The 26,812-nt window shown below is 37.7% G+C and overlaps 1 protein-coding gene across 1 annotated transcript in view; it reads left to right on the top strand.

The window, feature by feature from the left end:
- The first annotated feature begins 13,833 nt into the window (after nt 1-13,833).
- Nucleotides 13,834-26,812, top strand: part of CEP85L (centrosomal protein 85 like) — a 97,981-nt gene continuing 85,002 nt past the window's right edge. The window contains exon 1 of the mRNA XM_049772617.1: nt 13,834-13,945. Coding sequence (XP_049628574.1) covers nt 13,834-13,945 — 112 coding nt within the window. The remainder of the gene's footprint in view (nt 13,946-26,812) is intronic.

Below are 26,812 nucleotides of genomic sequence, written 5' to 3'. Positions count from 1 at the left end.
CACATATTCCTGTGTACAAAGCATATACTCCAGACTACTGAGGTGTCTCTCTGACTTCCATCTTCTTCTCTTGCAGAAACAACTATATTTGGATGTTATCATTAATTTGAATTTCCTTGTAATTACTCAATATTTGATAATAAAGTAAAACTTCCCCATTCTCTAGCTGACATGAACAATCTTAGTTCTTAGTGAGTCATGAAGCACTAAGTTCCTACATCATCACTTGTATCCATAACTCCTCTGTACTTTAACACCTCATTTAAAAGATGTTGATGAGAAGCATTCCTACTATTTATTTTCTTGCTGTTCTTTAGTTTTATGGGGACAGTGCAAGTAAATCTTACACAATGCTTGGTGCTCAAAAATATCTTTCATATTTCTTTCGTTTCCCTTGAATTATTTTGTTTCTTGTCTTTCTGAAAGCAATCACATTGCAAGAACTGAGAAAAGTCTATTCAACATGATCATGCTCACCATAATCATGCCATACTCACAATGACTAAGGTAAGTACCACAATAAGCCCATTGATAAATGAGCTGGAAAGGTCCAGCTTGTTGAGCAGGGAGCAAAGCTGTGTTTGAAACTGAGTCTTTAGTGCCAGTGTTTACTTGCTCTAGCATTATCACCCCTAAAATTTTCTAGATGGTTTCTCGGAGGTAGTTTTAACACTGTTCTTTTTTAATTTTTTTATTTTTAATTATAATTTTTATTTTAATCATAGTGGCTTACATATTGTTCACAGTAATATTTTAGGTACATATTAACATTGAATCAGGGGAATTCCCACCATCGAATTGTCCTCCCTCCACCTCTGCTCCCATCCTGCTTCCCATAGCCTCCACCCTCACCCACCGGATTGCTAGAATGAGTGGTCCTCTCTGTGCCTAGCTTACTACTTAGTGATCTTTCAACTGTTTGGTCATGGTACCTCCATTATATCCCCCTCTAATTGGGCGACGAGACTAGATAGTTAAAGTTATGTGGTTTTGTTTGAAGAAGAGAAAAGTAATAAAATGGGGTCAAAATCAAATATGCCAAAAATGGGCGGAGTCCTTCTAGAGGTTCTCATCCTCGATTTGAGAGACAACGAAGGGGAAAAAGAAGGTGGAACACCATATCAGTATAAAAAGAAGTATCAAATAAAATATCCAGTGAGCACTACAGCAATAAAGATAGGCACCACATACTTGCCATGGTCTTGAGATAAAAAAACATGACAGAGCACAAAACAGAAGAAGAGAAAAGAAGAAAGAAAAAATAAATAAATAAAAATGGAGACAACCAGTTCGATATCCACACCAAATCAAAGAAATCGACAAAGGCTAGATAGATTTTAAAAAAAAGATTATTTTGTGCTTTTAGTCTCTCTTTTTTTTTCTTCCTCTCCTGCATAGGCATAGTAAACATTGGGGTCATTCGAAAAAGAATTCCCTTGGCCTAAGAGATACAGGGTTTCTCCACCCTTGGAGTATGTCATGGGATTAACTATAGACTCCTTTCTAGTTCATTTACTCTCCTGTTGGTGCTTTTGTGGTGTATGGAAGACGTCTGCTCCTTCTTGGGTGGTAAAATCAGGTCTCTGCATCTAGAGATCTCAGGTCAAGGATGGAACTTATGGTGAAGTCTTTCTTTGTGGTTCTAGAAGTTCTGTTCCCTTAGTTTTGTTTTAATCCATCTTCTGTGGTTGGTTGTTCTTAACGAATCACTAGAACTTTCCAGTTCTCCATCTCTTCACTATTGCTATTGAAATATTTGGAAATCATATGTTTGTGATGAACAGGAGCTGTGGTCAGAGTGATCACATTTGTAGTCATTGGGAATCTCAAAGGTAGTGTTGCTGAGATCACACTCAGCAATATTGGGGTGGTGCTGCTGGTGATTGGATTACAGTCCAAATATTGCAAAAACAATAACACTAGTGATGAGCTATGTCCAGGGGATGGGGAAATCTCTGCTCAACAAGCTGGAAATCTCCAGCTTATTTATCTTATTTTTTCTCTTTTTCTCTTGTTTTTCTTTTTAGAAGAGAGGAGAGAATGAGAGAGAAGAAGAGAGGGAAACAAGAGAGAGAAAGGGAGGAGAAGAGAGAGAGAGTGAGAGACAGATAAAAAGAGAGTGAGAGCGAGAGCCCTCAATGGGTTTATTGTGAAGATACCTCAGAGTCATTGTGAGGATGGCATAATTATGATAAGCATGATCATACTGGACAGTGTTTTCTTAGTTCTTGCAATGTGATTATTTTCAGAAGGACAAGAAATAAATAATTCAAGAGAGAAACTAAAGAAATATGAAAAGTATTATTGAGCACCAAGCATGGTGTCAAGATTTACTTGCATTGTCCCAATGACAGTTTTTAATCTTATTGAATTTGTGTACTTTTCTTATAAAAAGTCCATATAAAATATTGCATTTTTTCTTTTATAAAAATAGCTATACTCTTAAATTAAACAAAAATCTTAAGATGGCATTTTATGGTACTCACTTTCAATATCTATATTTTTCATTGAATATTCAGAGATTTCAATATTAAGTAGATTTCCTCTTACTGCATTCAAAATTCAGACTCAAAGATTCTAAGGGGTGGAATCTAGTTAGCATTTACAGGCGGCATTACAAGGCTCCCAGACACAGTGGAAGGAAGGACCATTCATGAAAATAGGAGGAGCAGAGAATATCTCAAAAATTAGGTAGATATTGAATTATGGACACCATCATACAAAGGTTACTTATTGAAAGTATTTAGAGAAAACTAACGTAGATCCTGAAAACCTTAATTCAGTGTTAGTTTTGGCTGTAAATTTGACAAAGAATAGTCTGAAAGCATTGTTTCTGGTAAGTGGTGGTAAGGATTACTGGGAGTCTTTAAAACTGTCACTTTATAAATGATAGGCTGCTTTTCATTTGGCAACTTTCCAATTCACCCAGCTACTCACTGAAGCATAAGTTCAGGCTTGATCTTTTGCCAGTATCTGGAAAGGGATCGTGGCATATGAGCTTCACTCTAGGACTCTTTTAGTGGACACCAGCTTCAGGAGGCTGACTGGCCTCTCAGCAGAATGCCCTCTACGAAGTTTCCCTTTCCACGGAGACCATATTAGCAAGATATTACCTATATATATATCAACACATTTAAAAGAAATTAATCATAAATTCTGGGGTTAAAAGGTATCAGAAATATGTCAGTGCCTGGAGTCAGTTTCTCAAGTTGCACATAGGTATTAAAGAGTGACTGCTACCTCAGCAGTGACAACAGAGCTCTCCACACCCATCAGCTCACTCGCTAGCATTTCTCTAAGAAATGTTTAACACTATTCTAAAAAGAGAAGATAACACGTGAGATGATGAAATGTCTTTTGAAACATAGATGGAACTAAAGGGTATCATGCTGAATGAAGTCATGAGAGGGACAGATATAGAATAACTCTCATCTGTGAAATACTAAAAAGCATAGAAAGGAATAACAAATGACAATAGAATCTGAGAACTAGTCTATGAAACAGAGCTTACTATGGCAAGAAGATGGAGGGGGATGAAAACATTGGTAGGTGGTGGTGGTGGTCGTGGTGGTGTCTGTGTCTGTGTGTGAGTGGTGGGTTCCTGAGGCAATAGCAGAGGAAAGCAGAAACTCTGGTAGAGGGCATGGGGTGGAACACTGTGTGCACGAAACCTAACATTAAGGGTATTGTAAATCACAGTGGCAAAGAAAAGAAAGAAAAAGAAAGAGATAGAAAAGAAGGAATAAAGAAAACACAAGAAAAATCACATAGTAAAATCCAAATTCAATAGAGAAGCAAAAATGGCATCAATGTTCTATACTTTAATTTTCTGAAAACAGCTCAGGCAGCTGGTTCAGGAGTTGGATAGACTCAGGGGCCATTTTAGGGCAAGCCGGGTAGGATTAGATGTTCCAGCGTGTGCTGTCCTCCTAAGCCTGCCATGATCTGAAACTTAGATCTTGGGCCTGGGCCAGAACCAGGATGACTTTCAAGTGAAGAAGTCAGAAGCATTTAAACAATTGCTGTGCTGAATCCTCTAGATATTGCCATTTTTGCTCTGTTACCCCAGTGAAGAACAAATGGTTCAATGCCCTGTTTACTATCACTGTTCTTCCCTCCTGTTAAAATCATTCTGAAAGTATTTTAAAAATATAGTTGATTATGTTAATTTAATAAATGTATAAACATTGTATATAATAATTACTCTAAGTAATATTGTATTCAAAATAATTTTTACACAATTATAAAATTAATTGCTAACTACTCTTTATTTTTGTTTAGAATTGAAGTCATCTTTACCAGTATAACTCATCCGACTTTACAAAAGCTAACATTTGTGCCATAACTTCATTAGAAAATTATAATGATAAAAATGTAATAATTAAAAGTAATATAATAAATATATAATATGCTAGTTAGCTAAATGTCATATGAATGATATAATGTACATTTTTTTTTTTTGGTTTTTGGGCCACACCCGGTAATGCTCAGGGGTTACTCCTGGCTATGTGCTCAGAAGTTGCTCCTGGCTTGGGGGACCATATGGGACACCGGGGGATCGAACCGCGGTCCGTCCAAGGCTAGCGCAGGCAAGGCAGGCACCTTACCTTTAGCGCCACCGCCCGGCCCCGATATAATGTACATTAATTTGTATATACATATATATGTATTTTTAATTTGGGGTTCATGGTATAGGTATAGAATGCAAATTTAATATTAGATAGTTGTCCATTATGAATTTATCAAATATTACTGTCAGTAATTGTGATAATAAATATATTTTGATATTCAGGGATATTTTTTATTCTATCAATTTACAATTCAGCAGTTGGTGATTCAAGGTTTATAAAATGTTTTTAAAAGACTCAATTACTGGGACCAGAGCGGTAGCGCAAACAGTAAGGCATCTGCCTTGCCCGCACTAGCCTAGAATGGACCGAGGTTCTATCCCAGGCATCCCATACATATGGTCTCCCAAGCAAGGGGCGATTTCTGAGCACATAGCCAGGTTTAACCCCTGAGCATCACTGGGCATGGCCTGAAAAAAAGACTTAATTAGGATAATGAAATAGAAATTGGTTATTCTACTTTTAAGTTTACTTTATTTAAAGAGCATGTATCACATAATTGACATAGTTGATTATAATACTTTTTCCAATTAAGTGAGAAAAAAGTATTTAAAAAGTAAAAGGAGGAAAAAAAGTAGTACAGTGACAAGCAAATTCTTTTTTATTTTTTTCCACATAAGCTTATCTCTGCATTATAATTTGATTGTAATTCATCACATTTTCCATCTTATGAAAGACTGATATTTTTGTTGTATCTAGGTTTGTACTATACATGCCCTTATAGTTTAAAAATTAGGGCATGCATTTAACAAAATAATTCTAAAACATTGATTTTAAAAGGATAAAATAAAAATTGTTCTTTTTATAAATTAATTAATAATTTTTATTTTGACCAAAGTGGATTACAAATCATTCACAGTAGTATTTTAGTGACAAGCAAATTTGTGAAAATTATTGTATCTCTAATTTGGTCATTAAGTCATTGTCAAAATATTTAGTAAGATGCTCCAGTTGCTAGCTGACCATTCTGTTATTTATTTCTGAACATTAAGTGACTTCATCTACACATTAACATTTAAATTGGTGTGTTTGATGGGGATAACAGTCTTAGACAAAAACCTCATTATCACACAACTGGAAATGTGACCACATGACTCAGGAATTACAAGCACTATAGCACAATTGCAGATACTGCAGCTTCTCAGAGCTGGAAATGTGTCCACATAATATATGTGTCCACACCTATGTGTCCACATAGGAATTACAAGCAATAAAGTACTATTGCTGATACTGCAGCATTTGTGGGGTATGTTTTCAGCTGCCAGGTCTTCTGGAAGTACATGAAGGCAGTGGTGGTGGGGGCGGGAAAGGGCACCTGCACTCACTCCTAAAATGTCCTGATGATATCAGCCCCCAAACTGGCATACTCAGTGTTTTGGTCAGATGGTGTCTCAGAGAGTTCTAAGAGAGTTCTAGAAAAGCAGGGCCATAAACAAAGTGGCAATGTGGATGATAGGTGCAGCAGGTATGGCTTTGGTAGGGCAAGGAGTTGGCCCACCTTTTCCTTCATGAGATTGCCAGCTTTCAGCTCAGTGGTCTGTGAACCCATAATTTTTCATGGATTGATTTACATATCTTTCAAGAACAGACAAGTCTATAGAGTGCATACATGATGACTCTGGTTATTCTACTTTCATTTACTTATTTTTTAAAAAAAAATTTATCTTGCTGATTTGGAGGAAAAGTCTATGTTATTTTTCCTGAATTCAATTTTGAATATTGTTAAGTATCTTCTACCAAAATATTATAAATGCTTAAAAAATAACTTCAAATGAAACAGAAAAAACAGACCAAATTAATTCATTTTAATTATTTAGCTTGATTCAAGTATAAGTTGATACTCAGTTTTTCTTCACTTTCAAAATTGATTAAATTACTCAATTATATAAAAGTTTGACAAAGATATTAAAAATTTAAATGTTGGATGGATGGGAACATGCAATGTCTAGTATATGAACCCCAAACCTCACACATACAAAGTAGGTGCTCTTCCCTTTGAGATTTGGCAGTAGAGAGAAGAAAGGCATGCAATTTCAGGGAATTGCATTTTTATATGCTTGAATTGTAATTTGATTGGCAAAATTAATAAGCTCTGAACCTCTTAAGGTGATTCAAGTAAAGATGAAAAAAAGATGTGATCTCTCTGTGTGGTGTAAGAGACATTGGATATAAGAATCAGTCAGGGAAAAGCATTTTGAAAAAAAATGTCAAATGTCAATGGAATCATTTTTAATTGAGGACGAGGATTCAATTTTTAATTGAGGAGACTCCCAAGAAAGCCACTAATGTCACCCCATGATGCTTAGAGGCTACCAGGTCTACACTCATCCATGTTTTGGAGGTCAGTGCAGTGCTGGGGTTGAACTTGGGGCTTCTATATGCAAAGAATTTGATCCAGCCCTTTGAACCATCTCCTACTGCCCTATATTTATAAAATAAACAATTTTATGAGTTACATTTTCACTTTCATATTTAAAACATTTATTGTCACACAATAAAATAATCTTCTATTAGACTTATATATTTCTAAGTTCAATTATATTTTTATCTCTACACTTTCTCCTCATTGTAGATTGGGTGGTTGTGGGAAAAGGGGGTCTATCATTGAATATCAGGCTGTGATGCTCCCATGTTTGGCTGGGTACCCCCAAGGTGTGACTCCTTCAGCTGTGGTGTTTTAACACATGCACAACAAAGGTCACATATCATGGCCGTGTATATCTTTTAGCTGTGGTTCTTGATTGTAGAGGTTTAAACCCTTTTTGTGAAACTCATATATACTTAGTTGTGGTGCAGCCAGAAATTTCTTGGGACTTGGTATTACAGACAGTAGAGGTGTCAGTCTAAAACGCCAGTTTGACAGGACTGTGTTAGGCACTTGTGGGACCGTGTGGACTCAAACTCATAAACATGGTGTGCAAGGCAGGTGCTTTAAGACTGTGTGATTTCTCTGGGCTTCATTTATCACTTTCTTTGATACACAGCTTTAAGACTTAAATTGAATAATTTAAATCAAGCTAAATGACAGAATATTATCAAACCAAATAATTGAGAGTGATCTTTCAGTGAGAATGGTAAAGTCAAGTACAGAGTAGCTATTTTTTTCTGAAAGATATTTTGGTTGAAGAAATCCAAATAATCTTCACTTTAGAAAATTCAGATACCATAGAGCCAGGAGTAACCCCTGAGTGGTGCCGGGTGTGACACCCCCCCCCAAAAAAAAGAAAATTCAGATGCTATAGTGGAATATTATGGAAAAAGCCAGTCTTTTACAACTGTCCCTAGGTTCTCCTACTCTGCATTGCTAACAAATGTCCACTAAATGATTAAGAAAAATATTTTTTACTATTTCTTTTTAAAACAAAACCTTTGGTTTTACAATCAGAAAAAGTAAATTCCCTATAAGCTGAAATATGTAAGTAGACTTGCTTTATTTCCTGAAAATATAAAAATTCCACCTCTAACTTTTTTTTAAATAAAAGGATCCAAATCTAAAATTACTCCTAGATCTATCTGGATATTGTTTGGTTAACTATTTTAAAGTTGTAGCGGTTTTCCTCCCATTCCTCTGAAAACGTAATATGGGAAAGTGCTCTGAAATGAAAATTTATCAAAGTTAATTATTTGGATTGAAATCTCTTCTGTTACTTAAAAGAAACTACTCTGGAAATTGTTAATGCATCAAAATTATTTAATTAGTTAAGTTGTAAAGTTGTAGAAATTATTTCTAAGATCCTTTTAACTTTAAAAAACTCAGTAAGTTTTACATATTTGTAGATTGCTCCTGGCAGATCTTTGAACATTGGCAAATTTTGTAGTGGCAGCAGTGGCCAGGATAGAGCTTCAGAAGTAGTGATGATGGTCTCTTATGAGTTACACTTGTACACAAATGATATTTTGAGTTCTCTTGAACCTGCTGTTCTCTACATTTGCCTTCCACTGCTGTTGAGAATATGAAGTGGTTACTTATCTATACAATTTAGTAGACTTTCAAGTCTGTATGTTCTGATAATCCAAGCTCTGGCATACTGTCCTCTGAGAAACACTTTTATAGTGTTCTCTAGAACTCCGATCCTACTAGTTAAAGCAAACAAATAAAGGAAAACCCAACTACTTTACATCTTTATCTTCACAGACTGTTTCAGCTGAGTTTTGTGGAAAGCAGATGCTTACACATAATTAGAAGTGCAGGAGGCACAAAGTAGGACTAAAGGGACAGGAAACATCATTTGAAAGTAAAAGCTCAGAACAAAATACAGATCTTTAGTGGTCTCAGGCAATCCTAAAACTAGAGAGCTAGAGAAGACTATGGCTGGAAATGCTTGTATGAAATTTTGGCATTTTCCAGAATCTCTGCAATGCTCAGCCTTTGGATCTAGGGCAAGTGGTACTTCTCTTCGAAAGGTGAGGCAGAAGGAATCAGGAAGAGAGCTCAAACTAGTTTGCATTCTTTTTATGCAGTAGCCCAGTATTGAATCTTTGGCATTGAATAGTCAGGGTATCATAGGGAGTGACTCTGAAGTACCAAGATGAGCACTGAAAACCTGAGTATTTTGGGTTAGCCCAAAAGAAAATAAATAAGCAGAAAATAAAATGAGATGAGGCAGTTCCTGTAGATGCTAGATACTTAGCTACACAAATTCCTCATAACTAACCAGCAAAGTCAGGGAGAAAGATGCAATTCAAATATCTCACAAATTAATTTCTTCAGTTTAAGCCTCCAACACTATTTTTTTCAATACTCACCACCTTACTCATTATATCTGTTCTTTGATTTCTATGACATATTCCCTCAATCTTCCCTAAACATTTTAATTCTTAGTTGATTACATTATTTTCCCCAGATAGGCTAAACTCAATGCTTAATAACCTAATTCATTGTCCCTCCACACAAATATTGTTACTTATCTTGCTTCCTTTCCCCTATATGCTACACTGTATATTCTTTATTCCTATATTCCTATATTTTTTATTCCTATATTCAAACTTCTGGGTGTTACCTACAGAAATCAAACAATGATTTATTATCATTGTTTATCATAAGATTATCAAATGATTTCTAATTTTACATGAATCCTAATATTTTACAGAAGTTCTTTAATTGGGTTCTGTTTTTTCTCATGACATCTGAAACAAAATATTACAACTTTTAGTTTGCAACATGCTGAAGGGAATTGTCTGCTTCTCTGCAAATGGTGTTAGTCCTTTAAAATTATTTGATTAGTTAAATTGTACATCAATGTACAAACCATTCATTATACACTAAAATGATCTATTTGTTTAGATTTTTGAAATTTAATCCTCAAATTTATTTTTTATTAAGTGGTAATTATTCCTTTTAATTTCAACTGTTAATTATTGACTTAATTTTCTACCTCTTTTGGAGTTTTTGATGTTTTATATTTTAGGGACATTAACTTGTCTTAAGAATTCTCCATATTATACACGAGATTTTTTTTTCAAATTTTAAAGTATCACTTTATTGTTATATCATTCTTTTGAGGGGGCATATAATATAAATAGAGACTAAAAGTGACACTATCCCAATTTTGGGCTGAAAGAGAGGAAACTTTTGAGGGTTGGGTACCAGGCATAGAGCATGTCAAAGTAAGCTCAGACTTGTCAGCCATGTCTGGGAGATGAAGCCAAGAGGACAAGTCAAAGATTTGAAAAAGATAAAACAAAAACAAAAACAAAAACAAAAAACCACTGAACTTTTTATCAAGCAAACTGCACTACTGACTGAAAGCTTTATTTGCATAATAGACTCAAAGGGGCCCGGTTTTTCCTTTTCCTCTTTTCCTTCCTTCTCCCCTCCATTCTTCTCTTCCATCTCTAAATTAAAACAAAAGTCTTTTTATAAAAATTGAAATATTTTAGGGGCCGGAGCGGTGGCGCAAGCCATAAGGCGTCTGCTTTGCCTGTGCTAGCCTAGGATGGACTGTTCAAACAGCCTAGGACTGTTCGCTGTTCGATCCCCCTGCATCCCATATGGTCCCCCAAGCCAGGGACAATTTCTGAGCACATAGCCAGGAATGTCACCGGGTATGGCCAAAAAAACAGAAAAAATTTTTAATATTTTAAATAATTTTTAATATGGTTTGAGTTTGAATATGGAGTTTTTAGTACTATTTTCTACTTTCGATCTATTTCAAATTTCCTCTTAAAACATCAAGTATCTAAATTTCACATTAGTAACCCTATTTATAGAAAACAAATACCAAACAAAAGACACAGAGACACAATGATTGTTTTTGATGTTTACTATGTCTTATCTCTTCTAAAATTATGACAAAATTTTGAAATTTAATAAATACTTGTATTATAATATAATCAATTCTTGTAATAAATTCTTATAAATCTTATAATCTTTACCTACACCCAAAATACTAGTTTATATCAAGGATTAGTGATGATTAGGTATTCTTTAGGTTCTTGATTCTGCTCTTAGAAGCTACTCCTGGTAATGTTTAGGCCCGGGGGTCAATTCTGGTGGGGCTTGGTAGAACTATAAACTGAGTCAGATCTGCTTCATGCAAGACCTTAACTCCTCCTTGTACTTTTTGCCCAGATCTGTTCTTTCACTTTCCTGCAGCTTTCTATCCAAGATACAGTTCACCTAACTTGGCCAAATTCTCATCGTTTTTGAGACGTAAGTGAAACTTGTCTGTAGGAAGTTTAAAAACTGTAACCAGAAAATCCCAACACCACATGGCATGTGATGGACACTACAACTAAATGTATTTCCCATCTATACCGTGTTTAAATACAAATAGGATTTTTTTTCACAATAGACTTCCAAACAGGTCTCACTAGACCCTTTAGTCAGGAGGAAATTGAATTTTAATTTACTTATCAGCATAGTGCAGATCTGGCCTCCCACTGTGCTCAGTCAACATTTGTCAAAGTATTTTGCATCGAATTGTATATTATAACATTGTCAATGAGGAGAAAGGTTTAAAAAGAGGTCGGTTTTGCACAGGTTTGTATTTACATATAGTGACCCTGCATTTGGTGTTAAGAAGGGTGGGAAATGCACAGGTGGAGGAGAAAGGACAGGAGAGTGGGAGTAGTAGAGCAGAGGTAAGATTACCTGCTATATTTACTTTGGTGGCCGTTTGATCCCTTTCTGGTTGCTTATTTGAAACCATTTCACCCTTGAGCTCTTTTTGACTACGTTTTTTGGTGCATATACTCGTGCCCTAGATACTTTGGTACCTACTTTTCTCTCCCCTAAAATCGGTGAATTGAGAAAAAAAAAACCATTGTGCTTTTTTAGTACTGTTTGTTTAAGAGACAACAGCGGCAAGGCTCAAGCAGAGTCAGGGATTATATATATATATACATATATATATCTGTGTATGTATATATACACACATATATATACACACATATAATATGTGTGTATATATATGTATGTATATATATGTGTATATATGTGTATATATACATACACAGATATATATCTATCATCTATCTATCTATCGATCGATTGATCGATCATCTCTACATACATATATAGCAAGGTCAGCCGAATGCCAAGCAAGTGCCTTGACTCTTTTTGGTACTCTTTCTCCCGCACCACAGTGATGTTTCAAATGCGTTTGTTGAATGCATGATGACAACTTTAATCCCAATCTCCAATGAGTGCAAGAGCTCCTCAAGGGCATGGCTTTTCACCTTTCTTTCCAAAAGAAAAAGACATCTGGAGTGTACGAAGGACCAAAGAAGGGCTCGTACCGTAAGAAAAGATTCCTAAATATCGTCCTCCTCGAAGAAGTCGGGGCCCCAGGGGGGCAAGGGTGGCGGCCGCAGCTTTTAAAGAACTCGCTAAAATGCAAAGAAAAAAAGAGATCCGGGATGCGCCAGAACCAGGACCGCCTGCAGCTCCGCCCCGCCCCGCGCCGCAGGCCCAAATGCAAAGCACCAGAGGCCCCGCCCAGACTCCGCCCTATAGGCTCCGCCCCACACCGACCACGCCCCTCATTCCGGTCTTCCCGAGGCTCCGGATCTGCCCGCGGGCCGAGGGGCGGGGCCAAGCCGCAGCTGCAACTCCGCCTGCAGCCTGTGTGCGAGCCGCGCGGCTCCTCAGGGCACCCGCGGCGCCGTCAGCGCGGAGCCGCCGCTTCCCCGGCCCGAAGCGCTCTCTCTCTCCCTCAGCCTGATCGGCGGGGCCATGGCAGCCGCCGCCGTTGCCGTCATCGCGGCCAAGGTGCTTCCTGCACTCCGCGCCCGTCGCTGAGTTGCCCGTTCTGCGGTTCGCTCCAGCTCGCCGAGCTCGGCCCGAAGGTCCAGCCAGCCAGTCACCCGCAAGTTTCCGCCGCCCGGGACGTGCGTGGCGAGCGGGGGCCCAGCCGGCCTGCCGCCCGCGATGTGGGGGCGCTTCCTGGGCGCGGACGCGGGCGGCCCGGACAGCCCGGGCGGAGGAGGCCGCGGCGTGCCGGCGGGTGAGTAACGGGGCGGCCCGCGACTGGGGCTGGGATGGAGCTCCCCGCCCGCCCGCCCGCCCGCCCGCGCCGGCCTCTCCACCCCGAGGCCTACCGCCGCCCCCGAGCCGAGCCGAGCGCCTGACGCCAGCGCCGTGTCCTCGGGGCCGCTGACACCGGCGCCCCCCGCCCCGCCCGCCCCGGCTGACATCTGGCCGGGCGCCCTCCCCCGTCGCCGCGGATGCTGCCTGCCCCGCAGCCTCCACGGGAGATCGCGCCCGGCCTCCTCGTCCTCCGCTTTGGGCTTTGTTGCCGGGCGTGGGGCGTGGGGCCGAGGAGTGGGGGTTGGAGAACGGGGCTCTCGGGACGCCGGCGAAGGTCGTGGCGACCCTCCGTGCTGCGGCGGCTGGGGGACTCGGGGTGCGCGCCCCGGACGCCTCCATCCACCGCCTTGTCACGCTTCTTCTCGTCCCCTTCTGGCGTCAGGGGGACTTGTCTGTCACTCAGCTCTCCACTCCATCTCTGATCTAGGGGGAACTTAAGGGGTTCCTGCGTTGGGTATGCAAGGCCGCCTCGCCCAGAAGTTGTGTAGGAAAACCGCAATCGACTTCCAATAAATATGCCCCTGATATTTGAGAAGCTTGATGTCCACGTATGGGGCCCTTTTTTTTTAATCCAGGGAATGCACCCACCTCGGAGCGCACCCATTTATGCACACACAATTTTCTGCAGGTTTAGTGAATTCGAATTCTGTTCGCCTTGTACCGCATACTGTTGAGATGGTAGAACTGACATGTGGACGTGCATTTTTCAAAGGTCTTTGCAAAAACCCTTCCAAAAAAGCAGAAGCAGCGTTTGCAAGTGCTTTTTTATTTACAACCCGCCCCCTTGGTATTATTTTACTGCTATTTAAGAACAACACTGAGCGCAGACCCGGATTGCTATTAAGATTTTATATAATGCAGATTTGTGATAGTTTAGGTTTTCGTGATTTTTTTTACAGTTTTATTGTGTACTATATATAGCAAGCAAATGTGTATACATATAGGTATACATCTTGTTTTGAAATATAACTGATATTTCTATATATGCATAGTAAGAAGGTTTCTGTGTATTCGTTAACAAAATATCACCTCACAATGTTGCCATTTTTGTGTGTGGTGAGAACATTTGATGCTGCAAGTTTCAAGCGTACAGTACAGTATTTTCTATAATGGTCCTTCTGCACTTTAGATCTAGACATTGATACTTTTTCAACAGATTCGAAATCGTACTCTTAACTTTGATCCTGTAACACTTTTAGAAAGAATAGACATTATGTAAGCGTGTGTGTCATGAAAAGCAAGGTTGCCCTTGCTCACTGAGTAATGGCAGATCTTGAAAAGTAACTTCAGTGAGTTGAGAAGACACTTCACTATCCCTGGGGGCTTGAGGGAGTGGTTTCAATTTAGTTGTGCCTGTTAGTAGCCATCTGTAATGTCTTTGTATCTTAACCTCCTAACATTTATCTTTAATAATAGACTTTTGGAGTTGTAATATCACATTTTATCCATCCATTTCTAAATTGTTTTCTATGGGGTGGATTATAGTGCTTATAAGACCTGACAGTCCTTTGCTATATGTAGTAAAGAATTAAGTAGAAGAAAATATGAATACTAACTAAGTGTAAGGAATCTGGACAATTTGTGTTTACAAGGGAATATTTTATCTTAGCTTTGAAAACAGTGAGAACATAGGTAAATCAGGATTTGCTTCTCTAGTATCAATTTTTATCAATTATATGCTGAGAATGGCTTACTTTATAGTAATAATGATAACTATTTATGTATGTGTTAGTCTCTTCTCTAGCAGCCAAATGTTTAAGCTTAGTTTTAGTTAAAAAGCTTGTATTTTAGATGCAAATTTAAATGTGGTTTCTTTAACCAGGAACAGATGGTAGTCTGGGTAATGACCTCTGCTTTGATTGATTAAAGGATTTTTTTTTCCTTTTTCTAGAAATTGGACTAAAACGTTTTTGAAAACAGTTTATAAATTTTACTAATGAGCTATTTTAATCTTTTTATTTTTTAAGGGAACTGTGTTCTGATTCAACTTTTAGTAGTTATCTTGCTCTCGAGCCAAGCTTGAAAGCAGATAAGTAGTTCTGGTATTTAATTCTAGGTGTCTTAAAAAAATCTAAACTATCACAAATCTACAAATATATGTAGCTGATCTACAAGAAAAGAAAGGTAATATGTAACCAGTGTTCTAATGCACTGGAGGAAACTGTTAAGACAACGGCAGTTTAAAAGAGAGGAATAAATGTGGCCCAGAAAATACTAACTTTGAGGTGTGTTTTTAGGATTTAAGTATGCTTGGTTTCACTCACAAATTTTTACTTTTAAATAGTAATTTGTAACTAAAAATAATATGGTTGTTTTCTTATTAGGCCCCCCCTTCCCTTTTTTGTATTGGCAAGTGTGGTTAGAAAGCTAATTTTAGGAGTTCTGAATTTAGTTTCTTGCACTGAGCTAACAGGAATTACCCCTGAACATAGAGCTGAGAGTAATTCAAGTAACTGAGTGTACACTTTTCACTCCAAAGAAAGAGACTGTGAAAGAAAGAAAGAAAGAGAGAGAGAGAGAGAGAGAGAGAGAGAGAGAGAGAAAGAAAGAAAGAAAGAAAGAAAGAAAGAAAGAAAGAAAGAAAGAAAGAAAGAAAGAAAGAAAGAAAGAAAGAAAGAAAGAAAGAAAAAGAAATCAAGCTAATAGAACATGTGGTATCTCTTTTATGCATTTGGTTGAGTGCATTTAAGACAGCGCTGTTACCAGGAATTACCCCTGAACATAAAGCTGAGAGTAATTCAAGTAACTGAGTGTACACTTTTCACTCCAAAGAAAGAAACTGTGAAAGAAAGTAAGAAAGAAGAAAGAAAGAAAGAAAGAAAGAAAGAAAGAAAGAAAGAGAGAGAGAGAGAGAGAAAGAAAGAAAGAAAGAAAGAGAGGAAGAGAGAAAAAGAAAGAAAGAAAGAAAGCGAGAGAGAAAGAAAGCTAATAGAACATGTGGTATCTCTTTTTTGCATTTGGTTGAGTGCATTTAAGACAGCTCTGTTACTCAAAGGTATAATTGTTTCAAAGTTGGATGAAGAATGGATGCATCTCCCTTATACTTTAAAAGCCTAGTATGATAGCTTTGTACTTTTTGTACTTTTTATTTTTCCTTTAAAAACAATATATTCAGGGTCGGAGAGATAGCATGTTGGTACGACATTTGCCTTAGACGCAGAAGGATGGTGGTTCGAATCCCGGCATCCCATGTGGTCCCTCAAGCCTGCCAGGAACGATTTCTGAGCATAGAGCCAGGAGTAACCCCCTGAGCGCTGCTGGGTGTGACCCCAAAACAAAACTAAACAAAAATCAATATATTCAATCCTTAAATTTTGGATGTATCATATAATAGTTTTAGACATGTCCTAATATAAAATGTTATGGAATACACTTATATGATCTGAGGAGATGCCATGAGAAGATGCCATTTGATCTGTGCCTTGAGTTTTATATTTGACTCTTCCTAGTTGATGGATTGCTTGCCTTGATATTGAGTGATGTCATAATGACAGTGGTAGTAACTTGTTTGATTACATCAGATGCTAAGGATTTCTGTTATAGTTCTGAATTACCTAAAAATACTATGGTAACAACAAAACATGCCTTCTAACCTAACTGTTGGATATGTTCTTTAATAGTGGGTATAGGGGGTGATGTGTAGGTCACCTTTAGTGATGACGTCTGTGAAATGAACTTGATAAGCAGTTAGTTGTGAAGTGATTACTTCTTGGTTTGAATGAAGTTGATAAAACAATCTGAGACCAGGAAATAAATGGTGAGTTGGTGACCTCTGTTGTCATGTTGTGAATATTTTTGTATTTTGAAAGCAGAACAGTTTTATAGTAACACATGGCTTTTCTGACTAGATAAAATGTGTGAAAATGATGAAGGAGGGGCCGGGCGGTGGCGCTAAAGGTAAGGTGCCTGCCTTGCCTGCGCTAGCCTCGGACGGACCGCGGTTCGATCCCCCGGCGTCCCATATGGTCCCCCAAGCCAGGAGCGACTTCTGAGCGTATAGCCAGGAGTAACCCCTGAGCGTCACAGGGTGTGGCCCAAAAACCAAAAAAAAAAAAAAAAGAAAATGATGAAGGAATCTAGTATTTTAATGAGTGGTAGCTTAATTGCTATTAAACTGCTTAAAATGAAGGATAATACAATTGTCCACTAAAATGAAGAATAATCTGAATAACAAAACTACAATGTGATACAATTCTTAGTGATATTTTAAGGATATGCAATAACATTGTCATTTAAAATGTAAGTGATCAACATAAAAAGAACATCAAATTGTTTATATTGATATTGTACTTTTCTTGTCTTTCTTTTTTTCTTTATTTTTACAAACTCCATTGTCTAGCCTCAAGCTTGACACATAAGTACGTGTAAAAGTGAGTCACTTTTTCAGTGAATGTGTGTGCTAGGCTTTGTACTTCAATCTAGGAAGACATTACAACAGGGATAATGTTGCTAACTCTAGGAAGCTTAATCCTGGCAGGAAAGAAATCAGTCTATAAATAAATCCAAGATATTTGGGCTTGTTTTAAGTACTAAGAAGAAACAGAAACTGGGTAAGATGGCAGAAAATAGAGTAAAGTTACTCTGAAAAGGCTGGTCAGGAGAAGGTTTACTGAGGAGGTGTTATTTTACTGGCCTGTATGATGACCCAGACAGGACAGGAATGTTCAGATGGAGGTTGTAGAAACAGTTGCAAGTGGAAATGAATTTGGGAATAATAAATATCAGAGTATTTGATGTACAGTATTTAGCTATCAGGAAGGATATCAGGTATTATATACAGTTTGGACTATATTCTGTCTGAGGAGAAGTTGGCTATGAAATGGCATGGAAGATAATTTCATACTTTCAATCCATTGAGGATATCTAATGAGGCTTGATTTTAAAAACTTTCTGAAGTCTAGTTGCATTTCTGTGGCAGAGGATGAGTTTGAAATATACTGAAGAAATAAAGCTCGTGAGATCTATTCACTAGGCAAAACAAAGAGATGCCTTCGTTTTGATTTTGGTAATTAAAATGGACAGTGATGGCCATTTTCTGAGTTGGGGACAGTGAAGAAGGAAAGTGCAATCAAGACTTTAGATAACAGTTTAGAGGTGACATATTGAGTAAAAAGTTGTATATAAAATTCTGGAGGTGAGTTGGGGAATTGACAGGTAGAAATAGGAATTTGAGAGTTACCTGTGTATAAATAGTTTTTATAAATAAAGTTTATCTTAAAAAATTTATCTTAAAAATTCTGGAGGTGAGTTGGGGAATTGACAGGTAGAAATAGGAATTTGAGTTACCTGTGTATAAATAGTTTTTATAAATAAAGTTTATCTTAAAGAGTATCGAGCACACAACAAGCTTTGAGACACTTATTCTAAGTAGGAGAACTACCTAGAGACTGAGAACTACCTGCCTGATGAGTTAAGCGTGAAACCAGGAGAATGTGGTGTTCCAGAAAATAAGAGACTCAAGAAAGGAGCAATAACCAAGTCTCAAGCTTCCAAGAAGCCAGATGCAATACATTTAAAGAGACTGAGTCAATATGTTTCTGACCAATTTTGGTGGGAAGTTCTTATATTTTAAAAAAAGTTACGGATTTTAGAAAATATTACAGATTTTATGATTGGTGAGATAATTTCTTCCATAAAAATTAGTATTGAAGTGTCAAAAAATGGTATAAGAGGAAAGCAACACACACATTTATTCTAGGTAGGAGAACCTGCTCCCTGGGTTTGTTAGGGCTGCTCAGCTCTAAAACTAGAGAAAGTGTTCTAGTTTGCTTAGGATTGAGGCATTTCCTTTTCTGGAAACAACTTACATTAAATAGCTGCTGAGCTGTGACTAGAAGACACTGCCCCTAACTTGTGGAAGTGTTGCTTTAGTTTGGAATACATTTTCTCAATTAGGGGCAGTACTTTGGAATGTAGTTTTATTTTATAGTCTGGTTTGAGAATATATTTCAGAGTAGTAATTCTACCTCTATTTTTCCTACTCTTCTCAACAAGGATTGACCATGAGCACAGCCAAAAGTGATCCTCTCTTTTATGATTTTTGTTTTGGGGCTATATCCAGTGATACATAGGGATCACTTTTGGCTCTGTGCTCATGGTCAATTCTTGTTGTACCTGCTGACCATATGTGATACCAGAGATAGAACCTGGGTCTGACATGTGCAAGCCAAGTGCCTTATCTGTTATACTTTCTAGACTATTAAATAATTTGGAGATTTCATTAGGTGTTGCCATATTTGTTTAAGTCTTTCATGAGATTTTAGAGAAGTGACTCACTTGGTAGTAGGGGTACTTCCCTCTCAGTTCTTGGGGTCACTTATAGGAGTGCTAAGAACTATTAGTTTTCAGGAATTCAGTCTGAGCCTTGCGCATGTAAAGCATGCACTCTAGCCTGTTGATAATTTTCTTTATCCCAAGAGAGTGGATTTCCGATTAGGTACTTCATTTTAGGCCTCCTTTATATTATAGACGTTGAGTAAATAAAACTGGATCTCTTTATGCTACTTTCAGTATAAAAATTTGAAGTTCAGAAATAAACCATAGTTTTTAATTTTTTTTAATATAATTTTTATTTTGATCATAGTGGTTTACATGTTGTTGACAATAATATTTTAGTTAAATATTTACATAACATCAGGGAGGATTCCCATCACCAAATTGTCCTCCCCACACCTCCGTTTTTGTCCTATCTCCTGTATCCTCTTCCCTCACCCCCAGGGCTGCTAGAATATGTGGTCCCCTATGTACCTATCCTACTACATAGTAGTCTTGCATCTGATTGGTCTAGGTGCCTCCCTAATTTCCCCCTCTAACTGGGAGGCAGGCCTAGCTAGTTAAATTTGCGTGGTTTGGTTTGAAGAAGAGAAAAGTAGTAAACTGGGGTAAATGTCTAATACTCCGAAAGTGGACAGAGTCCTTCTAGAGGCTCTTATCATTGATTTGAGGGGTGAAGGAGAAAAAAGAAAATGAAACATTCCATCAGTACAAAAACAAAAAAGTGTCCAATATCCAGTGAGGACTCCAACAATAATGGTAAGCACCACACATGCACAAAAAAAAACAAAAAACAAAAAACAAACAAACAAAAAAACCCGCCATGGTCTTGAGATAAGAAACATGACATAGCCCATAAAGAAAGAAAAGAAAAGAAGAGAAAAATATATCTGGGGACAACAGCTTCAATAACCACACCCAAACAGAAATCAACCAAAAATAGTTAGGTAAGTAAAAAAAGAAATAATAATAATAATAAATGAAGGTAAAAAATAATATATAAAAAGTAAACAATGTTTTGTGCTTTTTTTTTTCCCTCCTGCCCTGGCACAGTAAATATTGGGGTCATTCGAAAAGGAATTCACTTGGCCTAAGAGTTATGGGTTTCTCCGTCCTTGGAGTATATTGTCATGGGATCAACTATAGACTCTGTTCAGGATCATTTCCTCTCCCGGTGGTCTTTTGTCGTGTTTGGGAGACTTCTGTTCTGTTCTGGGTGGTACAATCAGACCTCTGTGTCTAGAGTTCTCAGTATCTGCACAGACTCAGGGTTGGGACTTATGATGACGTCAGTCTTTGTGGTTCAGGAGTTCTGTTCCCTCAGTGTCATTTTAATCCATCTTCTGTGGTTGGTGGTCTTGGTCTTTGCACTGTACCTAGGATGGCACTTAGGATAGCATCTTTCTTTGTGCTTCCAGAAGCCAGATTCCATTACAGTTGTCTCTGCTAGACCTTTGGAAGTGGGGTTCATGGTTGTTATGCAGGTCGCAGTTCAAACCCTAGACTAGGGCTTTTTTATTGGTCCCACGGTGTATACCATCTGGTCATGGTTCTAGCAGCCAGTCATCTGTAAATCGCGATCTTGGCTTTTGGATCTACCAAAGGGTGACAAGTCTTCTGATTTTGTCTTATTGTTAGCTGGTAAGGTAGGGTAACCTGCTCTTAGGTCAAGTTGTTCCCATTTTCCTCATTGTCAGGATTGCATATTGGAGCTGGGACTTGTTGGTGACCCTGCCGTATTAAGGCTGTCCTGGCTGGGATTTGTTTCTTGTAGTTGTCGTGGAGAACTGTGCTGTTTCTATGTCTGGGATCCAGAGTTCAAGGCTGGAGGGATGGTATCTAATCACCTGAGGTCTAAGATGATTCCACATGACATTTTTTTCAAGGTAGGAGATATCCCTGTATTGTAAACAACTATGAGTTCCCATCTCTAGTAGATAGGAGCTCTTTTTTGTATGTAAGATTTCCCCTTTTTTAATGTGCCTTTGCAGGGAGTTTTTAGTTTTTTTTATGTGAGAAAATGGAATAAAAGATATAGACTATGTGGCTGGCGAGGTGGCGCTAGAGGTAAGGTGTCTGCCTTGCAAGCGCTAGCCAAGGAAAGACCACAGTTCGATCCCCAGGCGTCCCATATGGTCCCCCCAAGCCAGGGGCAATTTCTGAGCGCTTAGCCAGGAGTAACCCCTGAGCATCAAACGGGTGTGGCCCGAAAAAACAAACAAAAAAAGATATAGACTACATTTTATATGAGGTGTTGTATTGTTATTGTAGAGGCAGAGATTGTGTGAATTGATCTTAAATGTGTATACATATATATGTATATATGTATATATATATGTGTATATATATATATGTATCAGGCATCAGTAATGCCTTGCAAGGATATTACAGATGCCAGGTAATTTATATTGAATATTTTACCCCTAAGAAATGTTATAATGCACTACAATCTGGAGTCTTGAGGGACAAAGTATATGAGTTCTGTTTTATTTTTCTTAATGATCTTTGACTGTCAGTTAAAAATTAAGGTGTCAGCAGGGGGATTCCTTCTGAGAACTCTGTATTTGGATGATTGTTATTCCACTGTAACTTTACCTTGTCTTCTTTCTTTGCATCATTGTTCACAGAATTAAAAATAAAATAAAAAAATAAATGTAATACTGCATTAGATCAGACAAGTCAGATAAGAAATTAAGTTCTGGGGCATAGTGGGTAGGACATTTGTCTTGCATGTGGCCGACTCAGGTTTATCTCTGGCATTCCATATGGTGCCCCAAGCCTGCCAGGAGTAATTTCTGAGTTTAGAGCAAGGTGTAATTTCTGAGTTACTCCTACTTACTCCTGAGTAACTCATGAGTGCCACTGGGTGTGGCCACCAGAAAACCAAAACAAAAACGAAATAACAAAAAAAAAAATGAAATCAAGTTCTTTAAAACTTGGGAAAAGAAAATTAAAAATTTTATTATAGTCTTGACATTTGTTATGTTGCATATAATTTTATGCATCAGAAATTAAAATGATATTAATTATTATTTCCTCTCCTTTCTTTGAAGATCAGTGGCTAATTAATAAAGGTAGTGTTTATTAGGAACAACAGCTCCTTTATGAAAATGTATTTTGACAAAAATGTTTACTTTTTCTGGACACTAATGATCTTTTATTGTTTTGGCATCGCTTATAACTTTTCTCTACTTTTATAGCTGTCATGAAATAATTATTTTCAATGATTGTGGTAAATTCTTCTGAAATATTATGTTAGAATTATTCATTTTGTAGTGATTTATTAAAAATTACTTAGTTTTTATAATGTCTTTCAATTTATAAAATTAAATACATATTTATAAAACACTAAATATATGACACTTATTTCAAATAACTACCAAAATACTTCTTGAATATTCTGTTACTTCATGTAACCACAAGATAAGACAGTATTCTGGCCTATCGACACAAGAAAATTAACAGGCATTTAAGTTGTCCATAGGAGGAGATACACTTATCTTTGTCGGTTTCCACCCAACTTTTCTCAAGTTCCTTATTTTATGGGTCTTTGGTGCACTTATTGATTTGAATTTCTATTTTTTATGCAAGATCTACCAGTTATCCATCTTATCATTGTAAATTGTTAATTGAGGTAATTTCTAATCCTGACCTAAACCAATCTACTCTAAAGCTCTTTTATTCCAAATCTAAAAATAATTTCAGAATCACATCATATAAATATATAAAATATTATATCTTTTGTGATATCTATATTTCTTAAAAGAACTAGAATTTATAGTGTAGTTACTACTATGTGATTAGTGGTTTTTAAATGTATGATATTGATCTGAAAATTGCTGCACACTATTATCACTGGAATGTCCGTGACCTTCTATCCCATCCCTATGCCACCTCTCATTTACTTTTACAACCTATCCCCTCATTATCTGATAGTTACAGTTTTGGTGATTACTCACTTTTCCTTAGCATTGCCTTTGAGTTCTAGATCTTCCATCTGTGTTCCTCTGTTATTTCTTGTCAACTTAACATTGCCCCATCCTATTCCCCACTACCTTTCATTACCAGTTTGTAAACTAGTGTTAAAAGTTCATTATAAGTTGATGTCTATGTTATTGATTAGCTTCTCTCTCTCTCTCTCTTTCTCTCTCTCCACCCACCCACCCACCCACCCACCCACCCACCCACCCACACACACACACACACACACACAAACAGCATAGATGAGTGAGATTATCCTTACTTTGTCCTTTTGTCTCTTGTTTATTTCCTTCAGCATGATACCCTTTTAGTTCCAAGTTGCTGTGAACTGGATGACTTACTTTGTCTTGTAACTGCATAGTATTCATTGTGTATTTACACTTGTGTGCTAATGTTTTAAAAATTACTGAACTCTAGACCGCATTTACTTATGTAGAAAGTAGTGCTAGTTGTTGTTGCTTAAAGTTTGTTTTAAATGTAAGAAAATCAATGCACTTAGGTTGAAGATTGAACTGTTTTTCCCCTAGTTTGAATAATAATGGATATAGAACATTATTAGTTTAATGTGTATGATTATATAATGTATATATTGTGCAATATTCTCACACATAATACAAGCCTACTACCTTGCTGCTACTGTGACCAATAATATATTATTTTAACATAGGTATCCTGCTGTGCATTATATCCTTTTAGCTTATTTTAGAATTGGAAGTTAATACTTTTCAATTTTTTCATAGTTTGAGCTATACCCAGGGATTTTTTTTTTATATAGTTTGAGCTATACTCAGGGATTACTCCTGGTTCTGCTCTAGGGATAATTCCTGGTGTATGTAGTATGGGGATCATATGCTATACCATGCCAACTGCTGCAAGACATACACTGTACCCATTGTACTATCTCTCTAGCCTTGGAAATTTTTGCTTTTTGAATGCCTTTGAATACTTTGCATATGACCACATCAGTAAGTTCTGTAAGTTTTTCTCATCATTTATATTCCACTAACAAAAGAGATCATACAGTATTTGTCTTTTCTATTCGCTTGTTCAGTTAGCATTAATACCCTTATTGCCAAAGATGGTTTAGGATTTTCTGTTTTTGTGGATGAGTTATAGTTCATTGTACCTATGGGTATGTGACATATATATATACATATATATATATATGCATGCACATATTGCATCACATACCCATATATATGGTATAAATATATTTGGCTATATATATGTATATATATGGCTGGAGCAATAGCATAGCGGTAGGGTGTTTGGTTTGTATGCGGCCAACATTTGGCGGACCCCTGCCAGGAGTGATTTCTGAGTGCAGAGCCAAGAGTAAACCTTGAGTGCTGCCGGGTGTGACCCCAAAACCAAAATATATATGTATATGTATATAAACACATATATATTTTATTCTTTTTTTATTGCAGACATCTAGGGAGCTGTCTGCAAGGACATGTGTTATTTGTGCTAAGCCCAGAGTTCAATCTCTGGTGCCACATGCCTCCCTGAACATTTCCATGTTCATATCAGAAAGGTAGATATTCTCAGCCACTGAATTATCCCTCGAGCTTTAATACTTTATTTATTTTTTTTGTTTTGTTTTTGGGCCATACCCGGAGACACTCAGAAATCACTCCTGGTTTGGGCGACCATATGGGATGCCAGGGATTGAACCCAGGTCAGTCCTGGGTTAGCTGTGTGCAAGGCGAACACGCTACCACTGAGCTCAGGCCCCAGGCTTGGGGCACCATATGGGACACCGGGGGATCGAATCTTGGTCTGGTCCAGGGTCAGCCGCATGCAAGGCATTGTTCTGGCCTGCCTTAAAACTTTTAACTCAAAAAAAATTTTTTTTTTGGTTTTTGGGTAATACATGGCAGTACGCAGGGGTTACTCCTGACTCTATATTCAGAAATCGCTTCTGGCAGGCTCTGGGAACCAGATGGATTGCCGGGATTTGAACCACCAACCTTCTGCATGCGAGGCAAATGCCTTACCTCCATGCTATCTCTCTGGCCCCTTAACTCAAAATTTTTGATTGGCTGGAGCGATAGCATAGCGGTATGGCATTTGCCTTGTATGCAGCAACACTGGACGGAGCATTTCGATTCTCAGCATCCCATATGGTCCTCCTAGCCAGGAGTAATTTCTGAGTGCGGAGCCAAGACTAACCCCTGAGTGCTGCTGGATGTGACACAAAAACCAAAAAAAAATTTTTTTGGATTGATATTCTGAGTCATAATACTTTTTTTTTTGTTTTGTTCTTGTTTTTGGGTTATACCCGACAGCGCTCAGGGTTTACTCTTGGCTCTATGTTCAGAAATCGCTCCTGGCAGGCTCGGGGGACCATATGGGATGCTGGGATTCGAACCACCGTCCTTCTGCATGCAAGGCAAATGCCCTACCTCCATGCCATCTCTCCAGCCCCAAGTCATAATACTTTTAATAATGGTTTCTCATGCAAATAATTCCAATACGATACCCATCAGTATACCATCTCCCTCTCCCAAGAACCTCAATACCTTTCAATACCCTCCAACTCTTGTTTGATTGTTTTAGAAGTGAAATTATATTGTTTGCTTTTCTCTGACTTGTTTCATGAAATAACTCATGTCTGTGCATATTGTTTAAAATGGAAGATTTTTTAAATCAATTTTTTAATTGCTGTATAATATTCAATTTTGTATCTTCAGTCATCTGCTGATGGATACCTGGGTTGTCTCCAACTCTTGGTTCTTTTATGAACATGGAAATGCATGACAGTTTAGGTTATTGATTAGAGAGCCTTTAATGAAGCCTTATTACCTATAGGAATACTTAGAAACAGGTTCTGTGATGTCAACATCATCCTACTACCAAAAGGAGAGTTTACTAATAAGAAAATAACACACTGATATCCCTGATGAACATTGATGCATATATAAAAAAATGAAAACAAATGTTGGCAGTGTGGCAAAAGGAACCCTCATTTACTTTAAGGTGAAATGTCTTATGATCCTGCCTCTCTGGAAAGTAATAAGGGAAAATTTTCAAAAAAGAATGGAGCTCTATTTGACTCATTTATTACACTTTTTTTGACATTTAAAACAAAAACCTTAGGGGCCGGAGTGTGGCACAAGTGGTAGGGCACTTGCATTGAATGCTCTAACCTAGATTGGACCACATTTGATCCCCTGGCATCCCGTATGGTCCCCCAAGCCAGGAGCGATTTCTGAGCACATAGCTAGGAGTAGCCCCTGAGCGTCATCGGGTGTGGCCCAAAAAAACTAACCCCCTTCAAAAAAACCATTAATTAAAAACAGTTTATATGCATACACTTGTTCTTTACAGCTCTTAATACAATAGCCAGAAAATGAAACCAACTCAAAGGACTAACATCAGAGGAATGGATAAAGTA

This window comes from Suncus etruscus, chromosome 4 (genome assembly GCF_024139225.1).
Source record: "Suncus etruscus isolate mSunEtr1 chromosome 4, mSunEtr1.pri.cur, whole genome shotgun sequence".
NCBI lineage: Eukaryota > Metazoa > Chordata > Mammalia > Eulipotyphla > Soricidae > Suncus > Suncus etruscus.
This window is presented reverse-complemented; position numbering and strand designations above follow the sequence as displayed.